Here is a 21,551-nt window from a genome sequence, read left to right on the forward strand (position 1 = left end):
ACTGTCACATAAGAAAAATACGAAGTATGACTAACAATACATGCTGACTACAAAAATACATTATGACTAGTACATAATCCAGAACTTATTAAAATTGTCACGAGAACAAATCAATTTTTATGTAATCCCCGTTTATCGTAATCGACGCAGACAATTTTTATTTTGCATGTCTTGCAGCAAATAAACGACTCTAGTATCTTATAAATCGAATTGAAATAACTAGACAGCGCATTTTATGCATTTATGACAAAAATGAGTAGGTGTAATGTATTAAACCGGTGAGAACATTAGATGAATTTATCAAATACTGTTACACTATATTTAACCTAATAAATTTCTATTTCATTCCAGTATGTTGCAATTCGCCGAGATTTCATCTATCGTTAATGTTCTACTATAGAAAACGTGTATTTTGCATAAAGATCCGCTAGCTAGAAATAAGCCATGAACATTAACGATAGATGAAATCTCGGCTCGTTAAAAACAGTATAAGGAAAAACAAAATCTATTTAGATCTAGACGAATCGAAGAGCAGGAACGAGCACAGTCAGCAAGCGTCCGCAATTTTGCAAAGCGGCAATCTCCCGTTGGAATTCCTCGTTGCCGTTTCCGGAGTTGGAAAAATAATTCGGCCAGCTCGGACATTCTTTCTCGCAGTCGAAATTGATAGAAGAAGCCGTTGGGAAAAGGGAAGGAGAGGAAGCTTCGGGGCCGAGGAGCTTGAAATGGCAGCGTAAGGAGGTGGCTGTAGCAAACGACCTCGAGCGAGCGGTGACTCGGTCCAGACGGGGATGAAATTTCCAGCTCGTCGGAGGAAGAGGAAGAGGAAGAAGAAGAAGAAGTAGAAGAAGAAGATGGTCGATCCATACAGGGTTTGCGAGTGGACCTGGATATGGGTTGGCCTGGATGTACCATAGTGCGCCGCGCCACGCCGTGTGATATACCGTGCAGCAGCAAAAGCTCGCTCCGTCTTGAGGAGGCGGAACGAAGAGAAGAACCGCCGCCGTTATCAGCCCGGCCGCCGATTGGCCGAGCTCAGACGGTGCTTTGGGGGCGGCCAATGGCGTCCTGGTCTCCGGTTTTCAAGGATTCTCCCCCGAAATCCTGGGTGTGGACGAATCTGGAGCAGCGAACGCTGCCTTTTCCCGTCGGCCAGGACGTATATGTATATGTACACGTCGAAAGCCGCTGCCCACTGGTCAACAGGGGTCGTACCGGAAACCCACCCCTTCCTCTCACCCCTTTTTCATCCCCTTTCACCATCGTTTCGCTTCTTTTTCCTACTAGCCCCATCCCCGTTCACCCCTTCGACCACTCGACGACTCGATTCTTCCATCCGGAATCGTCTTTCTTCTTTCTTGCCAGCGTCGTCTTCCTTTCAGGAAGCTGATTCGCACAATGCATTCTCCCGCATTCTTCTTCCTCCTTCCTTCCCTCCTTGTATTAGATCCTCTTTCTCGATGGAAAGACAAAGAGGATTCTTCTTACCCTGGTATGCAACGAGCCAGCCAGTATGGAGGAACGAATGCATCGGGCACTGCCATGTTGTCAGCGATGCGCTATGACCCGCAGATAAAACGGTGACGAGTATTTACGATGTTTGTCTGAACCTACGCGTTCGTTAACACTAACTGTATCACGACCGGTCAAATGAACCCGATGTCACATTCTTTTACTTTATAATAAAAGATAATTCCATTGAAAATTATTAAATGAGTTTCTTCATTCAAGCACGTATTGTTATAAAAATTGCAAGAAGTTTAAATAAATTCAGTCTTATCATTTTTGTAAAGCAATGCATAGCAGTCGCATTTTGTGCTCGGTACAAAATCGATAGGCCAATCGATCTCTAGTCGGTCACTAATGCGACCACGAAATGAGAAATCGTTTTGTTTTCAGGAACTCGTTTTTAGGAATTGTTTTTAGAGGAACATTCTCAGAACAGTTAGGAAAATCGTGATGCGAAATCAAAATTGTCAGCGCCAATCACAACAGATTGGAGACAGATAGACATTTCATTCCTACTTTATTTAGGCGAGTAAAAGCATATGTGCAAGGAGAGAGAGAAAGAGAGAGAGAGAGAGAGAGAGAGAGAGAGACTGGCAGAGGGCATCTTCTACGAGCACAAGAAATTAAGTACGAAGCCGAATGGTCTGTGTCGGACATCCTGTCCAGAAGCATGCGGGTTTTTACGCCTGTATAATAAAATCCCGTGGCGCGCGGTTGTTCCGAGTAGAAGAGAGGACGATAACAGCCGGGGGAAGAAGGAATCGAGCTTCTTGGCCAACGACGCGGGCCCAGGGTTCTTAGACAAGGTCTTATATCGCCTCTGGCATCCTAGTGTCAGTGGCAGCTTCTTCATAATTCTTCCCGAGAGCGAAGGAACGACCACGGGAAAAGCGATTCCCGATGTGTGTTCGTTCCTCGTTTCTTTTCTCGGCACGTTCATTAGCGAAATCAATGCAATAATTATTCATATCGTCTAGTTCGTTTAACCCTCGCCGGACTCACATTTTTTCCAGTGCTTTATAGCCGGTGTGGTGTCTGCATTTATTCATATCATCGCTCATTAATTTTGTCGGATGCATTTTTCGACGTATTTGCTCGCTACGAATGAATATCTTGTCCAATCGTACAGAAATGATAATTTCAGTTAATCGCTTGCTAAGAAAAAGATACAGGCACTCTTCAAATGTTCGTTTCTTGTTTTTAGTTTCGACGAACGGATTTGTCTGCCTGATCGTCATATTTTTGCAATACAATTTTCGTGTTACCTATTCGCTGAGAAACGTTCAAATGAATTCGAACAGCGAAAAAAATCACCATAATACAATACGAAGTTTAATAATTGTTTGAAAAATAGAAATTCATATAAACTGCTGCTGAAGAAGCACGTAGCTCGACTTGAACGAGAAATCCACGGCGTTAAAGGACCACAGACGCAATCAGGATGACAAAAGGCAACATAATCGCGGATAAATGAACGGAATCGAGGAGGATCGTCTCCCCGTGGAATAAGTATCCGGAATGATTCCACCACCGTGACAAATCTAACGGAATCGAAGTAATCCAACGATTGCGAGCAGATCGTATTATCCTTGAACGTTATCCTGATAAAACCTAAACGCTGGTATTCGGCTCTCGTCCTCGTTTGACGTGTGTATGATACTTGTCAGGCGAGTTCCTCGAAGACGTAGCCGCCAGGACGAATGATCGATTCGATGGGATAAAAGGGCGGAATCAACGGAGGATCAACGAGCATCTCGCCACGAAAACGAGACCCGGCTCCACCCCCTATTCGAGACGAGATCGACCGACTTACGTTTGCCCCCGTCGTCGCCGACGAATATTTTATCCGTTTTCTCTCTCGAACGTCGTCGCGTCGTTGTCGTCGTTCCAGAAAACGTTCGACGGTCACGTTGTTTTTCGCGGGGGAGTAACGAAGGCGAACAGCTTCGACGGTAAATCAGAGAGTGCGTACAAGCAACATCACTCGATACCCTTAAACGATATCATTTACCGTGGAGGAGAACCGAGCGACCTCCAAGAAAATTCTATCGAGAATGTCGTTACGCTAACGATCCGCCTGGTATATTTCCATGAAATTGCTTATTAAATTGCAGACGTTTTCCGCGATGATTTAACGGGACCCAAGGCCATTTGTCTCCGTGGATTTTATTGCCTCCCGCGCGGCCGCGCTGTTAATAAACCAACCCCGGGTTAGGCTTCGCCGCGGAAAACTTTCTGGCATAATTTCCCTCCACCCTTGGAAATTCATTCTTCGCTCGCGGAACTTTTTTTTAGTTACAAGGAACGATACCGAACCAGTAGACTTCCGTATAACGCGACCAGGAACTTGTTTAAAAAGACTGTATATTATAAAAGTTGTAAAATGCAACTCTTAATATTTTCTCTACATATTCCGACCGATTGGAATTTTCGTAAAAATTTCTTTTCACATTCTGTAGTAAACTCTAATTGCTGTAGTCTCTCAAAAAAGTTCAAATCGTATAGTCCATTATTAGATACACAGTAATTTTAATCAATTTTTTCATCGCGTTACATTAGAGTCAACTGTACAGCAATTTTTAGTGGTGGTTCCGGATTAAGTGTTAAAATACTGAACTCGACAAACGAGTATCTAGCAGTCTCTGGCAACCGCGATTGAAATCGACGATCAGTGATTTGACCCTGCGGTAACTCTAGCCTTCTCTGCTCTTCTGAACTCCGTCCAGAATAAAATTCAACGAGATCATAGGTCCAGTCGAGCGAGCAACGACGAGAATCAGAAAAACGAAGATCCCCGCGAAGGATGGTTCTTCAGACACGTCGAACGATAGCGACAGCGTCGTAAATAATCTGCAAATAGAGGCAGTTGATCGCGGAAGAGGAAGGAGGCCCCTGGCGGCGGAGCTATTGATAACATTATCATAAAAGCGGCGTTAAATGGTCGGTCGCGAGGTTACGCCGATCCGGTGGCGGCAAAACGGCTCTATAAATGCGTTTACTTTGAGCCATAAAAGCGGAGTGGGTTCGGCTTGGCACCGTTAACGTGCGCCCGCACACCGGCACATTTATTCCTGCACGTGCACATGTAGAAGGAGAACGTGTATATGTGTGAGACAGCGCGCGCGCGCGACGTCCATGGAAAGGAACGAGACGTCGAAGCACACCAGACCGCTTTACGGTAAAAGCCCTCTTTGAGGGATCCGTTTATTGGTTGCTAAACATCGATATATTGCTTTCGGGGTTGCGCAAAGAGGCACGCTCCGTCCTACGGCTCCGATCCGAACCGATCCGACCCGACACTCTATTTCACTGTTGCTCGCATGCACAGACGCGTACACGTCCACGCGTCTCGCATATCGTCGATTTACTATACTAAAACGTAATACATACTTAAGGCGACGCTTTCTGAGCTTCTGAAAGCTTCGCGTGCCCCACGATCGCGCCGGGATACTTTCGGAAACGAGCCGAGCTTATTCAATCCTGCGACCAATTTGCTGACGATTAACACACGTTCCGTGCCGAGTCGTTTTTCCTCGGCAATTAAACGAACTTACGTGCTTTGTACTAGCACTGGATTTTTTCTAATGCCTCATTCTTTTGGTGGAAATATGTTCTAAAGTGTTAATCTTGTAATAAAATGTATATGTTTTTACTATTTTTACACCATTAAGCACTTTCCACCAACGATGACAAAATTAACAATTTAATTATAATTGAAATTCGATTACTTGTGTCAAATTTTCAAGTAACACACTTCATATCAATAATAAGGATGCACGAGATTATTTCGTCCGTAGCACCGTTTCTTCGACATCATGGAAACGAGATATCTCGTCAATTGTAGTGAAAGTGTTAAATCACCTCAGGTACAACAAATCAATGGGACAAGCAAATCTCCAAAAATCAGGGTTTTGAAGAAACAGTTCGTTTCGTCTTGAAGCGGATATTTCGCGACTATGATTACATGGATGCTTCGAGAATAATATTGGAATTGTGTCAGGATTGAGGAGGACAGGAAACAATCGGATGGAAACGATTTCACGGGAAACACAGGATCGATCGCAACGAGAAAATGGCGAATCGTGGCGTCGGGTGTGTGCAGCCGTCACACCGCAAGACACGCTGCCCGCGGTAATAATAATCGGCGAAATATGCCGCACAATGTGGTTCGACGGACGCGTGGGTGTGCGAGCACGATATCGCGAGAAGTCGGCTGGCAACATGTGGTTCGCCGAACGCAATCTGCCACTGACATTTCGAATTAAACTCGAACCGAGGAACGCTACCCTTAACTGCGATCAGTTCCTCGCAGTGGACGCGAAAATCCGCGCGGAAGTAGCCGAATTCTAACAAAAATCATAAAAATTATTAAAACGATAAAATCACTTCATGTACTATATCTATCAAATTAATCCTTTGCGAACGAGAACATCTTCTATTCAATTTCATCATTAATTGAATGCGTAGAAGGTAATTTAGGTGAAAGATGCCTAAGGTCTCTTATAAAAGTAAAAAAATTAGTTTATGTGTATCTATCAAATTAAGTGTTTGCGAACGAGAACATCTTTTATTGGACTTTCTAATAGGTTAAATAAACTCGTTTTGCTATAAAACAAGGTTATAATACTGATCAAATCAACGTAACAGTTAAAACAAGTGAAATATGTGTTCCATGAAAGCTTGTTGGATATCATTTGAGAAGAATCATTTGTTTAGATGAGTAGGTAGATTGAAGATCATTCGAGCGAAATACGAAATACTGAAAAAAATTAGAAAAATTTAGGAACACTGTTGCTTCAAAAACAACTCATTAAATTTTTAAAGGAAGAGATAATTTCATCCCTCTCTTGTTCCTTACGATCGACGTAGACAATGTTTCTTGCGCGCAAAGATCCGAACATCGAAACTCCAACAGCTAGATCAGTGTATCCTAATCTTTCTTCGCCTCCAAGACGTCATTTTCTATCAAAATAGTAAAAATAGGTAAAACAGCTGAGCCGTTCGAACGGTGAATCAACATGAGTAAAGGTGTTTTATTTCGTCAATAAAAATGTAGAAAAAGGAGGAGCACAGCTCGAAGACACATTCAAGTCGGAATCGATGGCATTGCGAGGCAAGGATCGTCGATCGCAAAAACTGCGAAAGGGTTCTTATGGTCGTAGCTTCCCGGCTCCGGCTAAGCCGATATGCATTCATTATAATAAGAAATGGGGATGGCGCCGAGTGAAAAGTTTGAGCGCGGCCCTGGCTTATCAACTTCCCCTGAATTTTCTATTATTTAAGAGAACTTCCTGGTCCTCCTCTCTCTCTCTATATATCTCTCCCTCTCGGAGGCCTCTGTATACCCTCTTTTTCCTTCTGTTGTGGCGTTCGCGGGTACTCTAACCGCGGATGTAGAATACTTACCCCCGGCGAGCAACTTCGTTTAACTTTCTTCTTTCGCCGGGATGCTCGGCGTTTGAGGTTTCCCGAACGCGGACGATTAGCATATTTATTTGTCATCCGACGCGGCCCTAAGCGTGTTTCGAAACCGAGTCCCTTTCGAGCGTGTCGCGATCGGAACGTTTTCAACATTGTCCCTGTTCTATCCTGTTGATACGTCTCGCAGTGGTCCTTTTCATTGATTTGGCTGGCCAAAAGTCGATTCCAAAAATTTTTCCTGGAGTGTACAATGTACTACTAATATTTCTTTTTATCATTCAGGCACTGATGAAGTGCTGTATTTCTTAGAATTACTTAGCAGTACTAATTAGAATTAAAATACATTAACAAGTAAAAAATTATATTATACGTGATTTGAAAACGTTCTGGGACCATTAAATGTTACACATAATTTTGGCCAGTTAAATCAATGAAAAGGACCACCGTCGCCATGAAAGGATTCTTTCTTTCGACTTTCGTAAAAATGACGATCGGAGCCGCAGAAACATAACTATGCGACTTCATGTATCTGTACAAGATAAAACATTCTTGTCGTTAAATAAAAAGAACTGAATTATGTCTACGGGTTTAATTAGCGTCGACATTTCCACGCACGGTCCTTATCTAAATCAGGAAAATAGAGAAGCAGAATCGATGAACCGCTAAAAAGTCGGTGAAGACTTAATAAAACTTAATAGAACAGAAAAAAACGGTGCTACATAGGAGCCTGCAGCAAAATTAATCCGAGAGTTGCATGCGCCCGCTTGGTGGCACGCAGCCCTGATTTTCTATAGAATGCTGCAAAACACGTGTCACAAGTTGGTAAAACGTGATTTTCGAAAAATGTGAACGCGAGGACGCGGTGAGCGATCGTATCGCGGATAATAAATCATGAATGTTCGTGGAAATTGATTGTAAAACGTGTAAAGATCGTTCGTTCTTAGTACAGTGACGATTTTCTATCGAGCCATTTATATGTGCTTTGGAACCACCCGTATAGACCGGTCGTTTTAAAAGCATTCCTCTGCAGTCATGTTACTTCATAACGCAATATTCGGTGCGTGCCGCCAACTACCGATACGATCGCGTAATAAAAAGAAAAGTTGCTATTTTTTACTCGCACCTCGTGGCGGCAGGATATAAACCAAACGTAAGGTCGTACACTGCTGCCGACGGTGCACAACATAAATATCGTAAATGACGTATAAAAGAGTTTCGTATCTAGGCCATGAAGGGAAATACGTGTGTAACGACAACCGACAGGATTTTCAGCTCGTCGTTTATCGACCAACCGACTGAAAAATAACATTTTTACGTTCACCAACGAAAACAATCATTTTTCTCACTTTATTCGACGAAGACGCTAGTATAAGTAGACTGCGGATCTATATGCACGTATGGCTTATAAAAATGTTCAAAGAAGACTAGAATATAAAGTTCAATAGAATTTCGTATCACCAAAGGCTGTTCTCATTAAAAATAAGATTTTATTTCATTCCACTTTCTTCAAAGTCCAAAAAAATTGGAAAACGCATAAACATCCGCAGTCTACTAATATAAGATATTAATGTAACTTTATATGACGATATATACTTCATTATTAATTGTAAAATGTTAATACTAATGCATGCTATATAAACGAAACATGGTTTACGGTATCAATAAATAAATAAATAGATTTGTTTCAACCCTGCTCTGTTATATGTGTTCTCTCTTCTCCGACTCACATTTGAATTTCTTAAATCCTCGTTCACTAAGGAAATGTAACATTTACATCTTGAGACATTGAATTGCATTACAAACGAAACAAATTTTATTTTATTTAAAAAGAAAGGTGTAACATTCATATTTGTCAGACTTTCTTTAAAATTAATACCGTATTAATACTAATTAGAAGGAACTTTGTAGATCCTGTCTTGTCAACTTAGATTTCAATACTATGATCTATTAGGAACTTAAAAATTAATATAAGCTTTCTTACACGAGGTTTGACTAGAATTACATGTATGAACAGGTAGTAGTAATTGCCACTTACATCGTTTTAAGTCTCTGATTAATGTTTCTCTACGGTTCTTTAAGAGTGAACATTGCCAAATTAAGCGACTCAGGTTTCAAAAAATTTCAAGATCGAAGGAGACCGCCATGGAAATAGATTGCACTGTCACCATGCGGCGTTCAACGCAAGCTTGGTGACCACCTAACAGTGTCACCGACGCTGGTCATGTGTTGGCTGCATACCGGTCTACTAAAGAAATGGCTAGATGGTGCTGATGCTAGGCTTCTTGTGTATGACGTTACAGGCTGATTTTTTCGGAGCAGTTTGGCTTTATTATACATATGTATAGGTGATGTTGATTTCTGTCGCGCGACACGAATTCAAATACAATTGATCGTTGCGACACAAAAGTAAATCCGCGAATTAATAGGAAATCATTTTTTTATCTTCTAATCTCGGTTTGACATGTCTATTTCAATAAAAATTTTCCCGTCTCAGCTCCTACAATGATATTATATTATATTAATTCATCCATGTGATTCTCTTTATTATTCGAAATGGTATGTCAAAAATAAACGTTACTCTGTCTTTTAACAAATTTCTGTTCCCACAGATCGATTCTTGGAACATTTGTGTATAAAAAAAGGTGTAAGAAAATTAAAATACATTATTTGAAAATGCTGATCTTTTAAAACTACCAACTTTGAACTTACGTATCTCCGGACAGAAGTACGTATTAAATATTCGTTGTAACAAACAAAAACGTGCTCTGACACTTATAGATAAAGTACTACTGCACCGATTATTTATTAAACTATGGTAAAAAATTGTTTACTTTTCGCCGCAATTTCGGTGGAACTCACCACTATGCGCCCTGCGGGTCAGCAGCAATGACAGTGGCGACGCCAATCTCGGGAAGAGAAGAAACCAGCAGTGGAGCAACGTGCTTGGCCCATTTTAACTACACAACTGCCGAAATATGATGGTTCATATTGTGTAATTTGTTAATAATTCGCGGTTCCCTCTTCCATTTTATCGTTGCGCAGAGACAATACGGATATTCTAATTTCATTGTCGAACAGTATTTTCTACGGGATCTCTACGAGAACGAAAAGCAACATTTTCGTTAACCCACCGTCTACCCCTTTTTATCGCCGACACAAATCACCGGAGCCTCATGTCTCTCTGCTGGTATTGTTTCTAATGTTTTATACCGCGCCTGGATTTAACCATGGATGTTCGAAATGAGGTACGTTATTATTCTGTAATTGATCAACAACACTGCTAGAACGATATCTTAATTATTCTCGACGGTCGTACTGTGCGCCATAAGATTTGAGGTTAGGCTCATGGTTACATATTAAAATTGAAAGTATCGTTGATTATAGAAGAAAGTGCAGCCAATGGAAAATCATGTTTAAATGCGAACAATATAATCTATTACATAAGAATCGATCAAAGACATTTGTTTTTTAAACAATGCTGTAAGCTATCGCATAGACTGTTTGCCAGTTTCTATATTAATTCCTATTAATATCGATTTTTCGTTCAGATTTTGCATGCCTAGAACTTTCTACGAAACGAAATAGACAAATAAATAGTTGCATGTTTACTTCGAAAAAAAAAACAAAAAATAAAATAGTCATGAGGTAACACTGCTGAGTATTTATTGATTGACCTAAAATTATTAATGAATTCTATATATTTCTGTTCTTGTGACTGAAACGACTTGTACAAATAATCATTTCATTGCAAAGCAATATTTCTCTTCTTTTTTTTTGTTTTCATATTCCTGATTATTTTCATTCTATATGTGTAATTGTGTGTTTCAGCTTGATTTTCAATTTTTGGATTTACATGATTTAAACGAGAATGATAAGAATCATTTAATCGGTATTCTAAAGTCTCCCATGGTTAGCGATGCCTTAAAATTACCATGGGACACTGTGGAGACTAGTAACGATATCAACGCTTCTATCACAGAAATTCCACAGTTACAAAACCAGTGGTATCACAATGGTAATTGCATCAGCCTGTTGTGCGTAAATCTAATAATAGATTGCGGATATTATGCGTTTACAACCAAAGAGGGTAAAACAGAATACAAAATATTAAAAGCTCAAAAGTTGAACCCTTTGCACTTGATCGGTGACTCTGAGGTGCCCACTAATAATTCTTATACCAGTATTCAAAACATTTGTTGCATTACTCAATTTGTATTCGATAAATTACTAAATGTATTCAATATTTTAACCCCTGTGTAGTCAACTGGGTACTTGGTTACCCACATTTACTGCATTTCTTTCAACAATTTGTTATTGTTTCTCTAAAAATATTACATTTCTCTGAATGTCCATTTTTTGCATGCTAATATATTAATTGGTAGTCTTAAAATGAGAATGTGTGCAAATATGTTAAATACAAAAGGTTTTAAATAATCTACACATTTTGGTTGGCTACATAAAGATTAATCAACTACCAAAAGTATTGTACCAGGCATATATAATGGAAATATTTCATGCCAGTAGAAAAATTCGTTTTTTCAATTAGAATAGCTCCGAGTGCAAAGGGTTTTCTTTCAATTTATTGCAATAATTAGTCCCCATAAATATCTGCAGTCTATTGACGCAACATAATTTCTAAGATTAACCCATGATTTGTTTGATGTAGCAATGCCACCACCTCCTTCGTATACGCAACAAATCATGTGTAACGAGTGGCAGGGACCACCTATATATCCTGTTCCAACAGATGCCCACATACAACCATTTATGCCTGCGATGACTTACTCTCATCCTGGCTATAACCTCGGTGGAGAAATTCATGATGTCAATTGTAATAGAGAAAATAATAGAAGAAACAACAGGGGGAGAGGTATAAGGAGAGACAACTTCAATCGTGGAATGAATCCTGCAAACGAAATGCAACCGGGATACATGGGAGAACAAGGACAATTTCATCCGCAACTGTCCTTCGTAGTGATGTACCCAGATCAAGCTCAGCAACAGCAATTCTCTGGTCATGTTCATTATCCGTTAGCAATATACCAGCCGAATCTTCATACGCACACAAGTACACACCCTCATGCTCAGCCCACATACGGGTATCCTCCATATCATCATCCTTCAAATAACATGAGGTGTATCCGTCAAGCGGCACCGGTGCTCTCCCAACCTACACAAGACTGTGCAAAGATACAGACTACGAAATTGCACGAGAAGCAAGTGCAGAACGTTTATACGCCAGTGAAGCAGCCCTTTCATCAAATAAACGAAGAGGACAACTCTTCTCAGACCAATATAGTCACTACAGTGATTACTGTAAATAACAGTAAAGTTGAACAGTGCAACGACAGTATGGACGACAATACTGCCATCAGGAAAAATGCGAATGCGAATGGGAAAGTACCTCCGGTGAACGTGAAGATAGAGCACAATATCGTGTCGACTGTAAATGAGAATTGTAACGGAGCTGAGAAGAACGATGTGCCATGCGTGAATATCAATAGCAGCATCGAGGTGAAGCAGAATGGAGAAACCGACAAGGAGTATAAAAACGAAACTGTTTCTAGCATTAAGACCACTGTTGTTAAAACATTGTCCAAACCCATATCCAAAGGCGAGTGCGAACCACAAAAAGAGGATTCTCCTGCGAAGAGTGTGCTGGAAGAAACTGTTAGTAAAACGCCGAACAACTCTTCCATTGCCATGAATAGTACTCCAGTAGCTCCAGTTCCTGCTACACCACCCCCGAGCGTATCTAGTATATCTTGGGCAAGCGTTTTAAAAAAAGGAAACACAGATGCACAATCTACTCTATCGAATTACAAGCCTATGGCACGCATTAATCCTCTACCCGCTAGTCCGATCACAGAAAGTAACGTAATTACAAAAGTACAAGCACAATCGGAAAAAAGTCAACGTACAGGCACGCCGAGTTTTGCGAATGATAACGCAGCGTCGAATCCGCAAAGCATAGCGAACGAGAACAAAAACGTACAAGCGGAATCGTTGCAGAATCGGTACAATGACCCTATTGCCTATAGAATGGGTGGTAAGTGTTAGTTTTCATTCATTTATTGTGTGCATAGCTTATATCCATTGAAATGTGCTTTGTTCTAGAATTTTTATTAAATTATCAAATGGACAAGCAAACTGTAAGTTTGTTACCTCGGGGATTAACGAATCGTAGCAATTATTGTTACATTAATAGTATACTGCAAGCTTTGCTAGCTTGTCCACCTTTTTATAATCTTTTAATGGCTTTACCACATTCTAAAAATCCCAGTAAGATGTCTTCCACTCCACTTGTCGATAATATGTAAGTGTTCGAATGCGTATCAGATATTTCGAGTTGTATTAACCCTTAGCACTCGAGTGGTGACTCAGAGTCACCAGTAAATATTGCTGTACCATTATTCACAATATTGTTCACATTATTAAATATGTTGGTATTTAATCAATTACTAAATATTTAAGAATTGTATGAGGTATTATATCAATTTCATAGCCACAGAATGAAACAAATCATATAGAATGGAATTATTCTAGCTAGGAAGAAATGTTTAATTTTCGAGTTGAAATAGTTCCGAGTGCAAAGGGTTAACGATGTCGATAGATTTTCCATATTTTTCGTTTTCTATACAGGATCAAATTTGTACATGAGTTTACACCTTTGTCGGACGGTGCACGACTGGCCAGAAAAGATCGAGCAAACAAACGAGGGGAAGACACGGTAGTAGATATACAAAGTGGAGTGGCCTTTGAACCTTCTTATGTATATACAATGTTAAAAAATACATCAGCTGCGGGCGTATTTTCCGTGGAAGGACGCCAAGAAGATGCAGAAGAGTTCCTTTCGTGCCTTCTGAATGGTATCAATGATGAAATGCTTGAAGTATGAATACATCATTAATTCTTATCTCTACTATTTCATGTCCACGACAAGAAATAACAATAATTTCTTTCTTTCAGCTTATTAAATTAGTAAATAACGACCAAAACGTAATGACTAGTGTTGAGACTAATATAAACTATAACAATGGAGAAGAAGAATGGAAGGTACGCGCTTTTTATTTCCCCATTGTAAATTAATATCCGATTGTGAAAGAAAAATATTTATTTTTATCGATGCTGTAGGTTATGGGCCCAAAAAATAAGGGATCTATCACACGATGTACTGAATTCGGTAGGACACCATTGTCTGATATATTCCGCGGACAATTGAGATCAAGAGTGTCACGAGCAGGAGAACAACCAACAGATAACGTTCAACCTTTCTTCACGTTACAACTTGATATTGAGGTATTTGTTTTATTAAGAAACGAAATGTCTGTTTTATTTATTCTCGAATGAACTCTTTCGACGGATTCTCTGACATATCGGGATTCCCGAGATTATTGTACTACGGACGTTCGAAATTCGAAGCTTCGAAACTTCGATTCTCATCACTAGACTGCGGATGTTTATATAATTTGCGATTTTCGTAGACGAACTTTAAGAAAATCGAATCAAATCAAATCTTATTTGTAGTAGTAGTAGTAGTAGTAGTAGTAGTAATAGTAGTAGCGATGGCATTGCTTCCATTTGTTATTAGTAGACTGCGAATGTTTATGCAATTTTCAATATTTCTAGACAAATTTTAAGAAAGTGGAATCATGTAAATCTTATTTTCAGTAGCAGTAGCTCTTTGTAGTTCTGGAATAAATTAAAATCGTTCTAAATTTCGTCGAATTTTATACTCTAGCATTTTTTGAAAATTTTCAGAAGCCATAATTGCATAAAGATTCACAGTCTGCTCATCTTCGAAGTTTCTGAAATTTAAGCTTGAAAATCTTCGACCTCCGAAGGAAAGTAGCAGCCCAAGTATAATCCCGAAAAATTTGTTGAGAACCCGAATGTGCTCGGAAATCCCATATTGTCCTCCAATCGTTACACAATAAAATACTGACCAATTCATGAATTTTTAGAAAGCTGTATCTGTGAAGAGCGCACTCGAAATTCTCGTTGGAAAAGATCAATTAGAAGGAATGACGTGTAGTAAAACAAAACAGCAAATCGAGGCTTGGAAGCAAGTTACTCTGGAAGAATTACCAGTGATTCTTATATTACACTTAAAGTGGTTCGACTACAAACTTGATGGTTGCTCAAAAATTCTCAAAAGTGTAGAGTTTCCAGTTGATCTGAAACTAGATAGTAGTAAGTAAATTTATTGTCGTATAATTCTTTTTATACAGAAAATATAATAACGAACCTGTCTCATTACAGAATTCCTATCGCCAAATGCTATGAAAAAATTAAATCCAAAACAAAAGCATTACAAGTTGTTCGCTGTTACTTATCATGATGGAAAAGAAGCGACAAAGGGTCACTACGTCACGGATGCCTTTCATGTTGGATACGGTGGTTGGGTCAGGTACGATGATAGTTCATTAAAAGGTGTTTCAGAAGGTAACGTATTAAAACCGATTCCTCCCAGAGTTCCATATTTATTATACTATCGAAGATGCGATACTATCGGGAATAATCAATCGAATAGCGGTAAAGCGCGTTAGAGAGAAAGAAAAAATTTTTTAAAAAACCAATTTAAACATGTAGGTGAAACTGTATTTTAAGTCTAAAAAAGAGAGGCAACTTGAAAGAATGGCTTTTACGGTTTTGTGGTTCTTGTTGATATTTATATCTAAATACAGAGAGTGTTTATTATCCAATATCATGAGAAAACAAAAAGCTATTTCCTTTTAACATGCTGTACTTCCATCGAATATTTGTACTAAGAATTGTTGTTACAAGGTTTATGCATAGTTTTTCTTGGTACACGAAATAAAAAGACAGTTAAAGTTGAAGTTGAATAAGAGTTTTGATTTTGGCACTCATAGTTCTATTGAAGTTACATAATTAAGCGCTTACACATTACATTTTATAAAAATATTAAATGTCGAGATCTCTTGTACATATCTTTCTTATCTGATTGTGAGTATACAATACGTGAGAAAAACAAAATATATACATAACTTTGTAGAAAAGAAGACGAAAAAATATAGATAAAAGTTTTTCTACTTTAATGACAAAATTTCTATGAAATGCAAATTTTATATATATCTGAAACAAAAAAAGGACATCTTATGCCTTAAGTTATTTTTGTACATAACCTTCCCGCGCTCTTATAAATATATATTCCAACTTGCCAATAATTTCTTCTATTTTATTCTATGCTATTTAATCGCCTCTTGTTTGCTGGAACTCCGTTCAATTCAATGAACTTCGTTCATTGTGTTCATTTGCTTCCAGTATTGTTTTTGTTTTTAATATTAGTTTCTATAACGTATTTATGACTGAGAATTAGTTTGAAACGCTTTGGAAGAAAACGCTTAGAAAAGAAATAATTGGTAAGATGGAATAGTAACACCGATAGTAAGGGAGATTGTATAAACAATACCGAATTCGTGTACAAATCTACATTGTATACGTTAGATTTGCATCTTCAATTATTAAATTTTTGAGAAAAAAAAGAGAGAAGAAAAAAAGCAAAAGAAAAAAATGTACTCATTCATATATTCTTTTTTCTTTTTTTACATGTAAAAGTATGTTTTCTAATTTTTGTAAGAAATTTAATGGAATAATTTAAACAATTTATATTCGATTAACAAATAATTGGTGGTATATCATGCCCATTATATTATAAACAGGCTTAAATTATTTCAAGGTTCTTTATTATTAAAATGTGTGTTATAAACTTAGGAAAATTAATACTTATATCGGATTGGTATTTGGTTTTATGTGAAACCAAACGTTAAGTGATTTCTTTCTTTTTCGGTTTTGCTTAAATCTAAGTATGGTTTTGTAACTTTACTGTTTTCCTTCGTTAACTAATTACTTTTTAAAAAATCCTTATAATTTAAACGAAGTAATATTTATATGCGAATGTAGTAATTTAATAAACCAGCAAAGTTATAGAATTCCATTGCAAAACATCTTATATACAATATTTACATGTTATTCACCAGATAATGTAGATAAGATATGTTTTAAGTAACATTTTACAGTTGTAATTTATGCGACAGAATACAAAGTAATAATTTTCTTTTACTTCCTGTGGAATTGTAAATATATATATCTACAGTTTATAGAAACTAATAAAAGTATGTATATATGTTACGGAAACCTTGTTTACCATTTATTTAAGAATGTTATATAAAACATTTACACTTAATTACTAAATAAATAAATAAACAATACACAACGATCTCTGTGGTGTTTCTATCATCTATTTATATGTACAATTTATTCAGATGCAGCATGTTTAACGATTGCTCTATATTATACATTTACAGTAGATATTATAATTAATAAATATCGACAATATTAATTATAATATTCTTATATTTCGTTATATACTCTATTAAATATCTGTATAGGTATAATATATAGGTATAATAAGTATAAATGCTGTTAATATAAAACATAGACAAGAATTCCATTTAACGAATAACAAATGCTAGAAATGTGGTAGACAAACTTTGCCTGCAAACAATTCTGAGATTACCGTGATCCATAAAGCTAAAACGAACAGTATGTAAGAATTTCCAACTTGATGAGAATTCGGTAATTGATACGGTTGTCCACCGATCTCAACTATATGGAAGCCCATTGGAAATATAACTGCTGCCAGACAAAACAACACCACTGAAAGATAAATTACATATGCGGTAATCAATAAGTATCTTGAGTTTAGTTCAAGCGATTATCTATCGGCTATTATATGAGCTTACTAGCTGTGAATCCAACCCATCTTGCATAGGGAATAACGTTGCGATCCCAATGAGAACTAGCTAATAGAATTATTGTTGCCGTTATCAAAATGCAACCGATAAAAATGCAAGAGAGAGCCATTAACCATTCCGGCTGTAAATCTGGACTGTAACAAACTTGAGATCTATTGTACAGTGTCATACAAGACCACATCAACCCTAATCTTGTATCTCCTATTAATAAACAAGCACACACAACAAATTATTTATACACGTTATTACAGAATGGCACGGTAGAACTGTATACAGATTTGGCACTCCAAATTCACCCATTTGCAAGTCAAATGCACCCTTCTGCAAATCAATTTCACCCATTAAGAATATTTAAGTTAGTTCAAATAATTAAAAGATTAAATTACATATTAATTACTGTGAGGGAAACATAAGACTCAATGCTCAATACGCTTCAATAAATACATATGTACTTTCATTTTTAGAATTTAATAATCAGAAAATGGCTACAATGAATTATACATATCTACACAGAGTTTTCATACGTTACAAAGTTAATGAATTGGTAATTACTTTTAAATAAGTATTCGATTTACATCTTAGCGATAAATAAAATTATGAATTTCTCAACAATTAATTTACATTTGATTTGATTTTTTTTAACGAAAACTTGCTTAAGAATATTTTATTTGCAAAAGGCTAAATTTGGAGTGCAAAACCTGTGATTACTAGAATTAAGATAATTAGACACCGGATGTTTATGCAAAATGAAAAATTGCAAGATGCAGGAGCTAAATATATAAATGTATATTCTTCATTAATAATTTTAATGTAGTGAAAATAATAGATTCATACTCTTACAGTCTTTTAATATTTTCACTGTTTTAAATTGTACTTGCTCATTTTTCTTATAAATGCATAAAATTCGGAGTCTGAAGATAATAAAATAATTCCGAATTACTCACCGCCGACATCGGTAATAATCCAGTCGGGCATAGCGAGACTGATTATTGCAAATACATCTGCAGCAAGGAATAACGTCCCCGAAATAAGGGTTAATTTATCCATTTTCTGTTAACAATGCTCAGTTTACATGAACGTAATAAATACATATGTACCCATATGTATACTGAGATGAATAGTTATTGTTGTAAAAGCTTTCTGTTCTTTTGTTTAGTAATCATCCTTGAAAGAGAATATGTATTCTCTGTTCCTCCACATCAACATGTCACTGTAGCTCATGTAGCTGCAATATAAACGATTCCTAACCTAAAAATTTGAAATTTCAATGCTTATAGTCAACAACAATGGCGGCACATGTCAGTGGGCATTATGGTAAGGCGGTAAAAATAAAAAGAGCAATTCGATAGACTTTTTTATTTGACAAAAAAAAGGACAAATATACAATTGCATGATCAATATCTTCCTGTTCCGTTACGAAAAAATTTTCTAAAAGACAGAATTGTTCATTTTTATATACATTTCTCTTCATAATTGATTAACATTTTTTACATACAACAGTGTTGTAATCAGGACGTTTAAATTTCATTAAAATTGCATTTACCCTCTAAAGGGTATTCGAGTATATAGCATAATTTCGTCGTTTGAATTTTTTACAATTTGGTTCGATCTGTATAACAGGTGTACGACCTGAAATATAAAGAAAATATTTTATTATATCGGTGAAATAATATTTTTTTATTGATTTTGCAATATTTGCCACTTACTGTCGTCTATACAATCTAAATTGACTGTCAATGGTGAATTGTCTAAATCTTCGTCTACAGCTCCGTTGCTGTTGTTTATTTGTACATCCTGTTCTTCGCTGTTACTTTTCGGGGACAAGTTTAACGGTGAAGTCCGATTAAAAGAATCCTCGGTCAAACTACCATCGAAAGTAGAATTTAAAGGATTTTCTTCTTCGAATGAAACAGAATTATCAATGGAGCCTGTTACTTGATCACAGGATGTATCTATTAATGATTCATTTGCTTTAAATTCCTTATTGCTCATTAATTGCAGCAAAACGAATGGATCGTCGATGCCTAAATTATTACAGAACCGTGTGGTCTGATTATTTATCAATAATTTCGGTGCTTCGACTGAAACCTCCGAAGCGTCAGGATCGTATGGTTTTGTAGTCTGCACGAAATTCAATGGTAATTCTAAATTGTGATTGAATTTCTTCAGAACAGTTTCTTTTTCCTCCGCAGATGGTGTAAACACCCATCTGTTGTTACCATATTGTCCAGGCATGTAATGAATACCACTTTTCACGCTCAACAAGTGATTTGTTAAATATAATATCGTTAACCACTCCAAATCGTAATGCAGTTTTAGCGGTACATTTTGGTCATGCACTAATTCGAGTATCTGAAGAAATTTTCTTCTCGGAAGACACTTGTCCAAAGCTAAAAATTTAGTCATCCTTAGTCCATCTTTTTCAGGGACAAGCGCTGCGAATTTACAGTGCAAATGTGCAGAGAACCAGTACCTTGGATAATGATATTCCAAGAGTTCCATACTTGGTGGACTACCAAGCATATTGTTCTCGATATCGCTTCTGTAATCAAAGTATTGCAAATTTTATGTACTTCTCGTAAATGCTCAACCCTTAAATGGACTACTTTCTAATGCTCGAAGCAAAATTAATGTTGAGGGACAGATTTAGTTCGTGAAATGAGGGATGGATGAGGGTTAAGTTTACCTAAAGAACGGTTTTCCTCGTAACAAACTGTTCTCGTCTCCATACTTGGTTATTCCCGCTGGCCAATCATGGGATAAGAAAATATCAATATTGCCGCTAAGCTATAAGAAAGAAAAAGTTTCTTATCTGATTCGATATAAAAGATATATACAGAAAATTCAGTTTATGGAAAATACCTGCTTCAGTCGAAATATATCTAAGTTTCTAATATGATACACACTTCTGATTGTACTCTCTGTGTACGGTGGTTTCTCATAATGCCCCTGCATTAAGTGCTGGCCTTTATAAATGCCTGATAAGCCAGCAATTCGAATACCACCTATCGATACAACACCGGCGTATCCTAAATAATAAATGTTTGGTGCTACCCAACCGCCGTATGGTAATTCTTGGAGATAGTTGGATGCTTCATGGTTACCTCCGATAAAAATTGTTAATACAGGGGCGACTTTTTCTCCAGAATAATATCTGTAAAGTATTCTCTAATTACAAGTGGAATTTAGTTACTCTAATTTAGTTTCTCTAATTAATTACTAAGTGGAATAGTTTGAGAGACTCTGAGATATAAACTAGTTTAAACGAGCCACTTACTTATAAAAAGTACACATACTCTTATACTTATCAGGTACAGCCATGCAACTGAGATCGCTTAAATTTCTTGTCGACTGAAAATCTCCGCAGCAAATAAGCAAATCTATCTTTTTTCTATCAGCTTTCTCCATCTCTTGAATAGTATTATAAATAATATCTAATTCCCCGTGGGCACAACCTTCTACAGCGATTCTCATGTTTGCTTCTTAATCGTAATCTTTCACTTTTTCTAATCGATAATATGTCTCACTTAGCTGTCTAATTAATAAAATATCAAGAAAAACATGTAATGTAACCATACAATCTAATCTAACAACTTTCTGACGTAACCGCCATTTTTTAGCATAACCGAACAGGTTTTGTTGCTATAACAACTACTGTACCGTAAAGTTAGCTGCGAATCGGAAGTTGTATTGTTGTTTGGCGCTAGCGGCGCTTGGCGCTAGCAGCGATATGAGTCAGGGACGTTTCTATACCAGAGAGGAAATTCTATACTTACATCCTAAGTTTGTAGAGAAAGTAGTGGGGAACTATTACTGGCGGGAAAGTACCGGGAAAGTTTAAAA

General features: G+C 37.3%; 2 protein-coding genes across 2 annotated transcripts; one reads left to right on the forward strand and one right to left on the reverse strand.

The window, feature by feature from the left end:
* The first annotated feature begins 9,805 nt into the window (after window positions 1–9,805).
* On the forward strand, window positions 9,806–20,252 carry Usp10 (ubiquitin specific protease 10). The gene is made up of 9 exons (XM_076425862.1): window positions 9,806–10,175; window positions 10,759–10,945; window positions 11,597–12,979; window positions 13,048–13,246; window positions 13,573–13,822; window positions 13,900–13,986; window positions 14,065–14,229; window positions 14,895–15,123; window positions 15,193–20,252. Exons 1-9 carry the CDS (start codon window positions 10,158–10,160, stop codon window positions 15,477–15,479), a joined length of 2,805 nt encoding a protein of 934 aa, XP_076281977.1. The 5' UTR covers window positions 9,806–10,157; the 3' UTR covers window positions 15,480–20,252.
* On the reverse strand, window positions 16,621–21,380 carry LOC143209267 (lariat debranching enzyme). Its single transcript, XM_076424681.1, has 7 exons — window positions 20,986–21,380; window positions 20,571–20,862; window positions 20,395–20,495; window positions 19,415–20,250; window positions 18,653–18,763; window positions 17,697–17,909; window positions 16,621–17,610 (listed from the first exon to the last, which is right to left on the reverse strand). The coding sequence occupies exons 1-7, from the start codon at window positions 21,180–21,182 to the stop codon at window positions 17,423–17,425; spliced, it is 1,938 nt and encodes a 645-aa protein (XP_076280796.1). The 5' UTR covers window positions 21,183–21,380; the 3' UTR covers window positions 16,621–17,422.
* Between the last annotated feature and the right edge of the window lie 171 nt (window positions 21,381–21,551).

The sequence above is a fragment of the Lasioglossum baleicum genome, chromosome 6 (assembly GCF_051020765.1).
Source record: "Lasioglossum baleicum chromosome 6, iyLasBale1, whole genome shotgun sequence".
In the NCBI taxonomy this organism is placed as follows: Eukaryota; Metazoa; Arthropoda; class Insecta; order Hymenoptera; family Halictidae; genus Lasioglossum; species Lasioglossum baleicum.

Bases quoted from the DNA above. Each gene is read 5' to 3' on its own strand.
- Usp10 (XM_076425862.1), top strand. The intron at 10,946-11,596 runs GTAATTGCATCA...TGTTTGATGTAG, and splicing joins AAACCAGTGGTATCACAATG to CAATGCCACCACCTCCTTCG. The intron at 12,980-13,047 runs GTAAGTGTTAGT...GCTTTGTTCTAG, and splicing joins TATTGCCTATAGAATGGGTG to AATTTTTATTAAATTATCAA.
- LOC143209267 (XM_076424681.1), bottom strand. From the start codon at position 21,182: ATGAGAATCGCTGTAGAAGGTTGTGCCCACGGGGAATTAGATATTATT. The intron at 20,496-20,570 runs GTATTTTCCATA...TCTTTCTTATAG, and splicing joins ATATATTTCGACTGAAGCAG to CTTAGCGGCAATATTGATAT. The intron at 18,764-19,414 runs GTAAGTGGCAAA...CTGAGCATTGTT, and splicing joins TTTAGATTGTATAGACGACA to AACAGAAAATGGATAAATTA.